Below are 12,595 nucleotides of genomic sequence, written 5' to 3'. Positions count from 1 at the left end.
GGCTTTGTAGTGCCTTCTGGAGAGCTGAGAGAGAGAGAGAGAGAGAGAGAGAGAGAGAGAGAGAGAGAGAGAGAGAGAGAGAGAGAGAGAGAGAGAGTTTGACATCTTTAGGAATGCCACTTGGACCTGTAACACAGAGCACCCAACATAAGAAAAAAAGTACACGCAAATGTGTAGGAGCTATTTCGTGAAATTTCTCTCTTAAAATGACGGATTGTGGTTCCTACTAGCACTTAGATGAGCATAATTTATTTGTCGGTAGCCTAGAATTATTAATACAACAGAACATTCCAACTCATGTCCACTAATAACCAGTAGCATCAACTTCTAAAGGACAGTAGTTTGATTTAGTAAAACTTACACAGCTTTTCTAAATCCATTGAAAGGAAAGAAATGTCCTCATGTCAAGGAAGGATACTCCAAGGGGACTTATCAAAAGGAGCAAATTAAACAATTCTCAATCCAAAACTCTGGAGATAGAAATCTGAGCAATGACTTCATTCTATGGAGGTAAGACCTGGTGTTCCACACTTGGAAATCTTGACTTATGAATCAATTTGTGAGGAATCGTTGAATAAGTTGTGTGATGGAACATCTCTTGTTATGATAAAAGCAGAATAGAAGAGTGGATCACCCTGAAAGCATGATTTTCTGTAACCCTTTAAACATTGCTAGAATGATGATAGCCTTGATTTAAGCTCGATTGACAACCAATAAGAATCACTTAATGATGTCTTGTCACTTGTCCTCACTCCGGCGTGCTGAAAATACATTTTTTGGATTGGTTCCAAAGAAGCTTACACTAAATGTCATACTATCGAACATTTATGTTGCAGCTGCCAAGGTAGAGATGCAAAAAGGTCAGGACTATTATGCAAGACACGAAGCTTAAGAAGCAAGGCTGCTGACCCATGGAGGTCAAGGATTGGGTGCATGAATGTTTTGATGATATATAGCTCCACCTCAAAAAGAGTTTTGAGAGGGAATGTTGCATATTAAAAGCATCATTTGCCATTGGGTCCTTTCAAATATTGCCAAAATCCTTGATTAAGCTCTAGATTGATAACTCTTGAGATTTTTTTTTTTTGGGCCGAAAAAACAGTGCTGATTATATTACTTCGAAAAAACAAGATATATGAGGTCAGTTTTGCAACTGACGGGGCTGCGTTCACAAATCGAACGCAGCCCTAAATGGAAACAGAAAGCTCTCTCTCATGGAGGGATCAGGCGGGTGTGAATAAACAACCAGAGAGGTGGTGAATAGCACCACTCAAGGCCCTGAGAAGTATGCTCGAAGAAGAGGCCCTGCGTATCCCAATCTCGGAGGAAACGTCTCCGCTTCTCCCGGCCAGCCTGGGAATCTCTCTGTATCTGGTCCCACTGGCCTCTAAGTGTGTGTATAATCTCACTCCAGATGTCGGCCGTGACCTGGGCAGTCGAAAAAGAGGTACCACCGAGGATCTGCGCGCAGCGCGAGGTCCAAATGTGCCATCCAGTGATGCTGCTAATAATCTCCCAGACTGGTAGCCTCTCCTGAGATCCTGTGTCCACCTCTGCCAGGTGCGACGGGATGCCCTCGAGCGGCCCCCAAGTCCCCTGTGTGATAAGGAACATGGGGTCCTGCGGGCCTGCCTCGAACAACTGATGAAAGCCAGGTGTGGTGCTGCACCAGCAGAACGCGCCCCAGGTGATCAAACCTAGCTCCGGTGCTGCGCGAGTAAGGATCCAGAAGGTCCACCTCCACACTTCCTGGGCGCGAGTGCAGCTTCACAGGCAGTGTTTTGTGACTCCTCATCCTCATGACAAATCTGACAAAGTCCATCCTGACCAATCTGCCGCAACCAGCTCCCCACTGGAAGACCCTTGTGGGCGAGTAGCCAAAGGAAGTAGGAAATCTTCCGCGGCCACCAGCTCTTCCACAAGGCCTTCCAAAAGGCCTGCAAAAATAGCCTGGAGATACCCTGAGCATACCAACTGGGCCGCTGGGTGGGCGGGCGGCTCTGCATCCTCCCGAGAACTCTCCTATCCAATGTCATGCTGTAAGCGAAGAAAGGGGTCGGCCCCTGGCCTGCCACAACCTCTGGCCATCTCCACTCACCCGGGTCCCAATCAAGCTCTGACAAGGCCCGCCCCTCCCAAAGCCAGAGTCGCCATAACCGCAGCTGATCCTGCTCTATACTAGGATCGATCCGCCAAACCTTCCCCACGAGGCCTATGACCCGAACCCTCTACCACGGGAGAAGGGGGTCGATGAGCACACCCTCCCTCCTGAGTCGGCCGTCCCCCAAAACCGCGAAGAAGGAAACAGAGGTGTCATCCATCCGGCTTGCAACCACTAGTGGGATGCCACGGGGGGTGAACTGTCCAAGCCAACTGTCATCACCAGGCATGAGGATCTGAATCTCGGGTGGAACCAACCAACCGGCAGGAATCGCTCCGTCTATCTCTATGCGTCTCGCCTGAGCTCCACGGACACCTCCAGCTGCGGCTGCTAGAGCAACGGTCTCCAAGTGTCTATAAGTGTCCCTCCAAACTCGAAGGGACCGGGTTGGCCCCCGCATCCAACCATCCCACAGGATATGTGACCTCTCCCCCAGCTGAAGGCCCAAGGTATCTCTGACCTGATCGTTCCAGATGAGCGGCTGGCGGTCGATCTCCTCCTGATAGCTAGGAGGGGACTGGAGGAGACTGAGACGGAGTCGCCTCCAAACCATGAGAAGGCTACGAATGAGCGAGGAGCGGGGGTGAGTAAGCGGTGTAGAGGTAAAGATCCACCGGAGGGACGGTAGCCACTCTCCACCTCGGTGCGGGACGCAAGAACTGATCCCCTGCTGAAGTAGCATCTTCCACGTTTGCCCCCCCGGGGTCAAACCGCGGATAACTAACTTGCCCAGCAGGGCCTGACTCTGAAGCTCAGGATCAATGACCCCCAAGCCACCCTCAGCCTGCGGAAGAATGATTGTCTGCCAGGCTACCCTGGCTGTGGTATCTCTGAGACCATCCCCCCCAGACCACAGGAAATTCCAGACCATCCTCCTGAGCTGTGCCACGCTGGATCTCGAGAAGCACCAACAAGAGGCCACATACCAGGCCGTGGCCAGGAGAACCTGGTTGACTACAAGAGCACGACCTGCAAGAGAGAGCTTAGCATTGCTCCAGAAAGCCAGCTTCCGTCGAATGAATCTAGCACCGAGAGAAACTGCTGAGCTGGCGTGATGTCCAGGCCGACTTGAAAGCCGAGATATCTAGCTGTCTGTCCCCGCGGGATCCATCTGAAACCCAAAAACCTCCCCCACTGTGAGCATGCCCCAGGGTTTGTGAGAAAACCAACTGATTTGTTCCAGTTGATTTTCACACCGGCTGCCGAGCAGAAGACCTCTAAGGCCAGCCTCACCCTCTCCAGCATCATCTCATCATCTTGAACGTACAGCGCTGTGTCATCTGCATACTCCGAGTCCAGAAGCTCCATGTCCTCCCTGATGGGAAGGTGAACACCCCGGATCCCGGTCGACCTCGCCCGAAGGTAGTATGTCATCGCCTCGGCGAAGAAGAGAAACAGGTAAGGAGCAAGGGGGCAACCCTGACGCACTGATCTCTCCAATCGAAATCGCTCTCCCATCCTACCGCCGATGATGACCTTGCTGGAAGCTGTCCTGTATAACGCTGAGATACCCTGAATCCATCCTACTGGGAATCCTAGTCTCTCCAAAGTACCCTCCAGGAAGGACCAGTCCACTCGATCGTAGGCCTTCTCAAAGTCGAGAAGTAGGATGGCTAAGTGCGACCCACTGTGCTGAGCCCACTCCGTCGCCTCTGAGAAGGTAAAGACATTATCCAGGATACTGCGATCCTGGACAAAGCCTGTCTGAGTGTCATGAATGAGGTCAGGAAGTAGTGGCCGAACTCTGGCGCTGATCATCTTGGCAAGGATTTTGTAGGCAGTGGTGAGGAGAGTGATCGGGCGCCACTGACGGATCTCCTGTCGGTCTCCTCCCTTCGGAATGAGACAAATCAATCCCGAAGAGAGGCTCTCTGGCATATGTCCGCTGCTGAAAATCCTCTGGAGGGCTACTAGGAGGGGCTGATGGATCTGATCCCAGAAAGAGGTGAAGAAAGCGTGAGAGAGCCCATCCTCACCAGGGCATTTCTGCCCATCGATGGCCATCAAGGCCTCCTGCATCTCGACAGTAGTGAACGGTGCCATCAACGTCATCTGCATGCTGGGCTGAACAAGGGCTGGAATGTGCCTCCACACCTGCTCGCGGGAACGTCTAGTACGGGGGGCAAGCTGCTCCTGCTGGAAAAGAGTCCTGTAGAAGTCGGTAGCCAACCCCAAGACCTCTTCTGGATCAGTAACGATGTGCCCCTCTACTGTCCTAAGACTCTAGAGCTGATCACCTATTGCCCTCTAGCCATGCGTCCTGAAGAACTCTTTCCTCATCTGATCGCCCTTCCGAGCCCAGTAGGAGAGGGAGGCGTGATAAGAAAACTCTGAGCGACGCTGGAGAGTCTCCTCAAGAAGGGCTCTGGCTCGAAGGGCCTGGATCCGAAGCTCCTCCGAACCCGGAGCTGCCTGCTGGAGTCGCTGAATGGAGGTGAGGTCCCTACGAAGAGCTCTCTCTCTGCCCCACCACTCCTGGCGAACCTGAAGGGCTGCGAGTTGGCAAATCTGGCTGGACTCCTGCAAAGCCTGCGCAACCGACTCTACCAGATCCACGATCTCGCCCCAATCTCTGTCCCAAAGGCTACCGATACTACTGCGCACCTCCTCCCTAGAGAAGATGGAATCAGGAATCCTGCACGAATGGGGAGGAAGGGATTGAGCTACCGAGTCTAGTGATAAGAGCACAGGCGCGTGATTGGAGAGTGTCGTCCCTGGCACTATACCCACCTGACCACCTCTGCTGATGGCCCAATCACTGACATAAAATCTGTCCAGTCTCTCCAGGAGCCTGCCTCCTTCCCTGCGGAAGCCCCACGAGAAGTCCAAGCTCTCGTGCCATCGGCGGAAGGATGGGTCTCTCCAGCTGTCCCTACCTCCTATCGCGAAGATAAAGGAGTCCCAAGCGGACTGCTCTGCCTGAGCTATACCTGTAAACTCTGGTCCTCTGCCCTGCTGGTCCTCCAAAGCCTCCAGATTGTTGATCTTATCTTTGCTCCGCACTCCGCAAAAACAAGCTCGCTTGGTGAAAATGGTAAACACGGCAGACTTAAAATCTCCAACAATCCACGAATCCATGTCTGGGAGAATCTCTGTGACTGTTCTCCAGAAAGTGGCTCTGCATCGGAGGTCTGTGGGTGCATAGATGTTGAGGATTCCTATTTTGGAGCCCTCCAACTCTAGGCCAACCCAAAGTGCACGGCCTGGGATCAACGTACCATGACCAAAAACTCCCTGGGCAAACGACTCGCAAACGGAAGTACAGACACCGCCACTCCTCCCCTGTGCACCGATCGAGGGCTCCCAATAAGTGTGAGAGCGTCCAGGGAGGATCTTCCCGCAGCTACGGGAATGAGCCACTGAAAGCTTATGCTCCTGGAGCAGGAGTATATCCAAGTGACCAATCACTGCTGGCTGAAGTTCTTGTCTCAAGATGAGCTTCCTAGGACCACGGGTGCCAGAAGACTGAAACCCGTTCACGTTCCAGGAGACAAGGTGTAAGCTCATGATGAGGACTGGTAGGCTGTGAACAACTATTTGCTTGCGACTGAGGTCGATGAAGAAGCTGAAATTTCGGAATGAAGGCGCTGACGCTTTTGTGAGGGTTTGGAGGGGGAGGCGGGGTCATCCTGCCCGTTCTTCAAAACTTTTAGCAAAGGCGTGAGGCCTTTGGTGCCATGGACAAACGCTTTCTCGAGCCAACTCGAGATCTCTGAGGTAGTCATCCCGTAGAAGGCTCGAAGTTTCTGAGGAGTCCAGGCTCTGACATCCTGGGGAAGGGGCCACGACAGAGGAGGCCTGAGGATCACAATCAATCTGAAACGCTTGGCGGCGCAACGCCACCGCAGGCGCACGTCACCCTCGGACCACTGAGTCTCGAGAAGCTGTCCACCCACGGGCCTATCCAGGAGCAAATCTGAGCGTGCGTGTGCTCTCTGAGAGCCTCCCAGATTGAGTCGTCTGTCCAAGTCTCGGTGCCGTCGTTGAGAAAGGTGAAAGCAAAGCTAGGGCCATCCCTCGGGGCCAAGGCTGCGATCTTCCCATCCGCCCCTTTACGGAGCAGGAAGATATTGATGTCGAGGCAAGCAAGGAAGGTCTCGAGGTCGGCCACATCTAAGTAATCCCAGGGACCAGATCTGTAGAAGTTGCGAGGAAGCTCTCTCTCCTGAAGCTGAGGCCCGCCAGAGTCTGCAACTGAGGGGGTCGGGCTAGCAGACAGGGAAGACTGCTCCAGGGGTGGTGCAGACTCGGGATGCCCTGCCTGGGGTGGGGAAGGGGAAGGAGGCTGAGGGGTAGGTAACTCAGACTCCACGGAAGCGACTAGCGCGGGGGGCGGAGGAGGGAGAGTGGGGGCTGCCCGCGGCTGAGGAACCACCGGTGCAGCTGACACTGCAGAAGAGCTGAGAGGGGCGGGGGAGGGGGGATGGGGCTGGAGCTGGGACTGGGGCTGAAGAGGAAGAGGAGGGGGCTGAAGAGAAAGAGGCGGGGGCTGATGCTGCGGGTCGGAAAGAGGGGGCTGCGACTGGGGTAGGGACTGGGGCTGAGTGAAAGGGAGCTGGGGATCGGAAGAGAGGGGGACTTGAGGCTGCGGAGGGCGGGCTACAGACGAAGAAGAAGCTCTCCCAGGACCCTGGGGCGGCTGCCTGTCAGGTCTCTGAGGCGCTGCTGCAGGTAGGGTAACCTCAGCCTCCTTGCCTTTGTCAGAAGTCTTCTTATTCTTTCCTCTTTTCCTTCTGACCTCGGTCCAGCCGCCCGCCACCTCTGGACCGGACTCCGACTGCCTCTGCTCCTCCTAACGTGGCTGCTCGGAGGGGGGGGAGGGGACGGAGGAGGGGACGGGGGGGCCGAGAGGAGTTGGAGAATCGTGGACAAGCAGCAGCCAGGTGCCCAAAGCCGTGACACCTCAGGCACTGGCCTGGCTGTCCTCTGTGACTACCATGCTCTGAGTAATGCTGCCAGCATCTGTCACGATCTCAATCACTGCAGGGAGGGACGCAGGGTCTGCCACAGCCACACGGACTCTGGGAGCTCCTGCCGCAGTAACCGCGTCGACGAAAGTGTCATGCATCACCCAGCCAAAGTGGGAACCCAGGTCCCTGACTATCGGCCGCAACTCAACAGCAAGGCTTGGAAAAACTAGCGTCACTGAGTGGCGAGGTATGCGAAAACGAGCGTCAAAGTCCACTGCGCTGAATCCTCGGTACTAAGGGACTATCATGATGATCTTTCCATCCACCGATGTGGGGGAACCAACAATCAGGTTGCTCGCAGCTTTCGCAGTGGAGAGTTTAAGCCAGAAGATGCCCCTTCCCATAAGGGCCACATCCTCGATGTGGCTGTCCTCTGGCATAAGAGTGGACTAGAGCCAGTCCCTGATGGCTGATCTGGAGGGAGAGTGTCCAATGACTCTGCCATAGACGAAAGTGAGGGCAAAGTCATTGGCAACCTGTTGTACCCGAGACGACTGTTGCTCTGTCAAGATCACGCGGTAGGCATCTGGAGAGGGGTGTCCGCCTGGGCCTCCGGTTCCGGGCAGGGAGCCGCCATACCGCCAAGACAAACTACGAGACCTCCGATGAAGAGGCTGCCACCAAAAAGGGGGGGAGATAGACGAAGGATGGAGCCTGGGTGTGACGGAGGAGGATAAGGCGAGGCGAAGCGAGGCGGGCAGAGGAAGCGGAGGCGATGGCGGGGGCGGAGGGCGGAAGGGGACGGAGGGCGACGGTCGGAGGCGAGAGCAGAGGGTGGAGGTCGAAGGCGAGGGAGAGGGACGGCGACGGAGGCGAGGGCGGAGGGCGGAGGGGGGAGGGACGAGGGCGAGGGGCGAGGGCGGAGGGCGGAGGGGCGGAGGGGAAGGGCGAGGACAGAGGGCGAGGGGGTGAGGGGCGAGGGGCGAGGCGGAGGGGCGAGGCGAGGGGCGGGGGGGTGAGGGGCGAGGCGAGGGGCGAGGGGCGGAGGGGCGAGGGGCAAGGGTGTGGTGGCGGGGCGAGGCGAGGGGTGAGGGGTGTGAGGCGAGGGCGAGGGGGGTGAGGCGAGGGCGAGGGAGTGAGGCAGAGGAGGGTAGGGAGGTAGAGGCTACCGAGGGAGGGAGGAGGGCTCGCAGGAGCAACTCGACGAGAACTTAACTCTTGAGATTTTATTTAATACCTTGTTATAAACAGGTAGGGAGCAAATTATCTTAGATTAAATAGCTGAAGTCCATCTATCTTATGATAGTGTAGCATGGGAAAATTCAAGGTAAAAATATCCATGTCACTAATCAGTAAGAGAGAGTGGAAAATCTGCACATAGAGATTGGCTCAAAGAACTTAAAATATATGCTCTAAGGAAAAGTTAACAATGGTCTCTCGGCTTACAAAGTTGAAGCACCTCCGATTTTTTAGGTGCCAATCATGTGTCATGTCCATAACCGTGTGGCATGGTCTACCTAATACTGCGTAGAGTACAATACAGGGAGGATTAGAAGCACATATCTCAGGTGAGTTGTAAAGCCACATGTATGGGAAAGCATCCCATGCCCCATTCAGAGCAACACAAGTTGTCTTGCCTTGTATATAATCCCAAACAACCTCACGTTTTCGCTCCCGGAGGACCCAAGAAATCCCAGTGATGTAACTAAATAAAGTCCACTGGGATCAATGATTGGATCCAAGTTTTGCTATACTCAATCATATCCTTGCCCAAGACTCCAAACACCTAGATTCATTTGCCAAAGAATGGGAAGACTTGGTAAATGCCGGTAGGGACCTAGGAGCATGAATGTACTCGACAGTTCACGTGGTTTACTTGAGCAGGAGCATACAATTAACACCTTCACCAGCAGAATGTACTCACTTTTGCGTCTCAGATTTCAACAAGCAAAGATTTGTGCCTTTGGACGGTAGTGCCAAATATGCCACAATCCTTGAACTTTACAAGGCTGTTGCCTCGCTCTGTGACCTTCGTGCCTTGCATTATTGTCTTCACTTTCTTTGGATCCTCTCCGCTGCCACGTACGGCATAAATATTAGCATGCTCCCCTTACTCTGCCTCCACATGGGAACGAGCAATACAATATATGATAGGATAGCCTGAAGTGATTTTTATCAGTCGCTCAAAGAGCTTAAATCACAGATATTGTCATTTCGCACAGTATGATTCTTGCAGTGTTTAAAAGGCCAATGGAAAATGATGCTTTTCGTGTGTAACATTCCACTAAGGTCCTGAGCGTGAATGTACTTCCATGTTCATGTGGTTTGGTTGAGCAAGCCAGTGTGGCTTTCCGAGATTTTTGCCTGCCTTAACGAGCAGACATACTTGCTTTGGTCTCTCAGAAGTCAGCAAGCAACGATTTGTGCCTTTTGAGAGTAGAGCCAAATATTATCTGAAAATTCATACACCCAATCCTTGACCTCTATGGGCCCAAAGCCTTCATCCTTCATCTTTGTGTCTTGTATTATTGTTTTCACCTTTTCTGCATCCTTTTCCTTGCCACCCGCGGCATATATGTTGGATACTATTACATACAGTGCAGAATTCTCTCGATCCAATTCAAACACATATTTTGCAGCACGCTCCCCTCGCTCCGCATCCACAACGTGTTGGCAAGCACCAAGCAATGCCATAAATGATAGGACAGTAGGTTGAATTGGCATGAAATGAATTAGAGATTCTGCCTCATCTAATCGTCCGGCCCTCCCGAAAAGATCAATCATGCAGCAATAATGGTCAATCACAGGCAAAATGTTCCCTTTACTAATTGAGATGAAAACCTGACAAGCCTCCTCAACCAGACCTGCGTGGCTACATGCAGCAAGGACACTAGTGATGGTCACCTTGTCTGGGACACTAAGTCCTTGCTGCATTTGATAGAAAAGTTTCAGCGCCTCCTTGCCTTGTCCATGCTGAGCATACACTGTAATCAAGACATTCCAAGAAACCACATCACGCTGAGGCATCCTGTCAAAAGTCTTATGCGCATCCTCTAAACTGCCACACTTGCTATACATGTCCACAAGCACATTTCCTAAACTAACATCTGACTCCCAACCAATCTCTAGCACGTAAGCATGCACTTGTTTACCTTCAGCTAAAGCTACCTGGGTGGCACATGCTGAAAGAATGCTGGCAAAAGTAACTTTATTTGGCCTTACTCCTTCCAATTGCATTTGGTCATAGAGTTGGATGGTCTTGTTGCACTGCCCCCGTTGAGCATACCCTGCAATCATTGCAGTCCATGTTATAACGTCCCGATTACGCATTTTGTCAAATATCTTCCATGCATCTTCCATGCCACCATACCTCCCATACACGTTGACAAGCACATTACCAATGGCAAGATCAGACTCAAATCCATTGTCAAAGACATAAGCGAGTATCTGTTTCCCTTCAGCCAACATGGCTTGGCTGGTACAAGCAGCAAGAATACAGACAACGGTGACCTTGTTGGGCATAAAACCTTCCAATTGCATTTTGTTGAACATGTGGAGAGCCTCCTGATACTGACCATTCTGAGCATACACTGAGATCATAGCCGTCCATGAAACCACATTCCGCTCATGCATTATATTGAACATCTTTTGTGCATCCTCCATGCTACCACACTTGCCATACATGTTGACAATTGCATTTTGCACACAAATATCTGATTCAAATCCACTATCCAGGACTCTGGCATGCATCTGCTTACCCTCTGATAATGCTTCATGGCTAGTACATGCAGCAAGAATGGTGATACAGGTTTCTTTGTTTGGCAGTGGCCCTTCACACTGCATATGGTCGAAAAGTTGAAGGGCCTCCTTGCGGTGGCCATGCTGGGCGTAGACACCTATAATGGTATTCCATGAAACCACATTCCGGTTGGTCATTTTGAGAAACATTCTACTGGCATCTTCCAAGCTGCCACATTTTCCATACATGTTAATAAGAGCTGTCCCTACAACGACATCAGTCTCAAGTCCATTCTCTAGGATATGGGAGTGGACCCACTTGCCTCTAGGTAGTGCAGCATGCTTGTCACAAGAAGCAAGCGCAGTGATAAAGGTCACCTTATTTGGCACTACTCCCTCCTCTTTCATCTGCTCAAAACATCGAAGAGCCTCTTTGCCACACCCATGCTGGACATAAACTGAGAGCATGGAAGTCCACGCAACGACATCTCTCACAGAAATCTTGTTAAAAATCCTGAGTGCATCCTTTAGGCTGCCACACTTGCCATACAAGTTCACAAGGGAAGTCCCCACAACGACGTCTGACTCAAAACTGTTGTCCCGGATGAGAGCATGCAACTCCTTGACTTCATCGTGCGTTGCCTCACCAGCACATGCGCTGAGAATGCTGAGAAAGGTAATTTTGTTTGGCATAACTTCTGCCAGCTGCATTTGTTCAAGAAGTTGGAGAGCTTGCCAACATCGCCCTTCGAGAGCATAAGCTTTGAAAAGAAAATTCCAAGTGAACACATTCTGGTGATGCATGCTGCCAAACAAAGCACGAGCATCCTCCAAAGCATTACAACTGACATACATCTGAATGAGGAGGCTCGAAAGGACTGCATTGCGCTCGTGTCCTCCCTTAACCATATGATCGTGAATATGCTTTCCATCCCACAAAGCCTTTGCGTTGCCACACAACCTCAAAAGAGAAGCATAGGAAGAAACATCCGCCTGAACATTAGAAGTGTCCAGTCGATCCAGAGTCAGCCTCCACGATGATGGGCTCCTTTGGTTTGAAGAAACACACTCACCATCTGTAAGCCGTCCTGTAAAACCCTTCTGAAGAGAGATCCGCTGCTGTTGGCAAGGATCAGTGTCTCGAGGTGAATCAACAACCTCTTGTTTAGCGTTGACGTCGAATGGCAGAGAAAACAACGAACGGGGAAGGCTTTCTTCTTGCACGGTTCTTTCGCAAGGTGGTGACATGCGGCCACTAAGGATTCTGGCAAGGGAAGGAGGGATCACCATAAGGCTTTGACATTGGCAAAATGTTGAAAGGCATGCATCATGCCGACTCAACAACAAAAATGCAAGCGTAGAATTAGCACAGACAAGAGTAGTGCGGATTGTCTCTCGAGATCCTCGTGATAGATGCCAAGTGTCTCTCACACAGGTGCCCACAGTGGTGGTCGGACCACTCGACACGCGGCTCGTCATTTTGATTTTTGAGAAATGCCTCTCGTGAGCGTTTCCCGAACATCGAGATCTGCGGCCCCTCTCAACGACAGCAAAAGGAGGGTGCTCTTCAGCATGCCAAATTGGATAAATCCACCCTTCTGACGCATTTTCCCATGCCAATGGCGACTCCTCTAAGCAAGAAAACTGACATTGACTGCTAGAGCATCTTCTACGGAAGAAGAGTGGATTATCGTACAGTGGAGGTTGTTTTCAAGCTAGCCTTGGACCTTGATGAGAGTGGGAGGAGTGCAGGGAGGCATTGGTTTGTCTCTCTAGGTCCTATGAT

At 52.0% G+C, this 12,595-nt stretch overlaps 1 protein-coding gene across 1 annotated transcript; it reads right to left on the bottom strand.

Moving 5' to 3' along the window:
• Nucleotides 1–8,487: 8,487 nt before the first annotated feature.
• Nucleotides 8,488–12,311, bottom strand: LOC147902655 (putative pentatricopeptide repeat-containing protein At3g01580). The gene is made up of 2 exons (XM_087374191.1): nt 10,224–12,311; nt 8,488–10,055 (listed from the first exon to the last, which is right to left on the bottom strand). Exons 1-2 carry the CDS (start codon nt 12,286–12,288, stop codon nt 9,478–9,480), a joined length of 2,643 nt encoding a protein of 880 aa, XP_087230317.1. The 5' UTR covers nt 12,289–12,311; the 3' UTR covers nt 8,488–9,477.
• Nucleotides 12,312–12,595: the final 284 nt, after the last annotated feature.

Source organism: Dipteris shenzhenensis, chromosome 4, assembly GCF_047967505.1.
Source record: "Dipteris shenzhenensis isolate YYH24624 ecotype China chromosome 4, Dip_SZ_1.0, whole genome shotgun sequence".
Taxonomy (NCBI): Eukaryota; Viridiplantae; Streptophyta; class Polypodiopsida; order Gleicheniales; family Dipteridaceae; genus Dipteris; species Dipteris shenzhenensis.
Note: the sequence above shows the minus strand (reverse complement) of the source record. Positions and strands in the feature narration are given on the sequence as shown.

Excerpts from the sequence above, each read along its gene's own strand:
- LOC147902655 (XM_087374191.1), bottom strand. The coding sequence starts at position 12,288 with ATGACGAGCCGCGTGTCGAGTGGTCCGACCACCACTGTGGGCACCTGT. Across the intron at positions 10,056-10,223 it reads CCAGGTAGCTTTAGCTGAAG|TGTATGCTCAGCATGGACAA; the intron begins GTAAACAAGTGC and ends TCTTGATTACAG.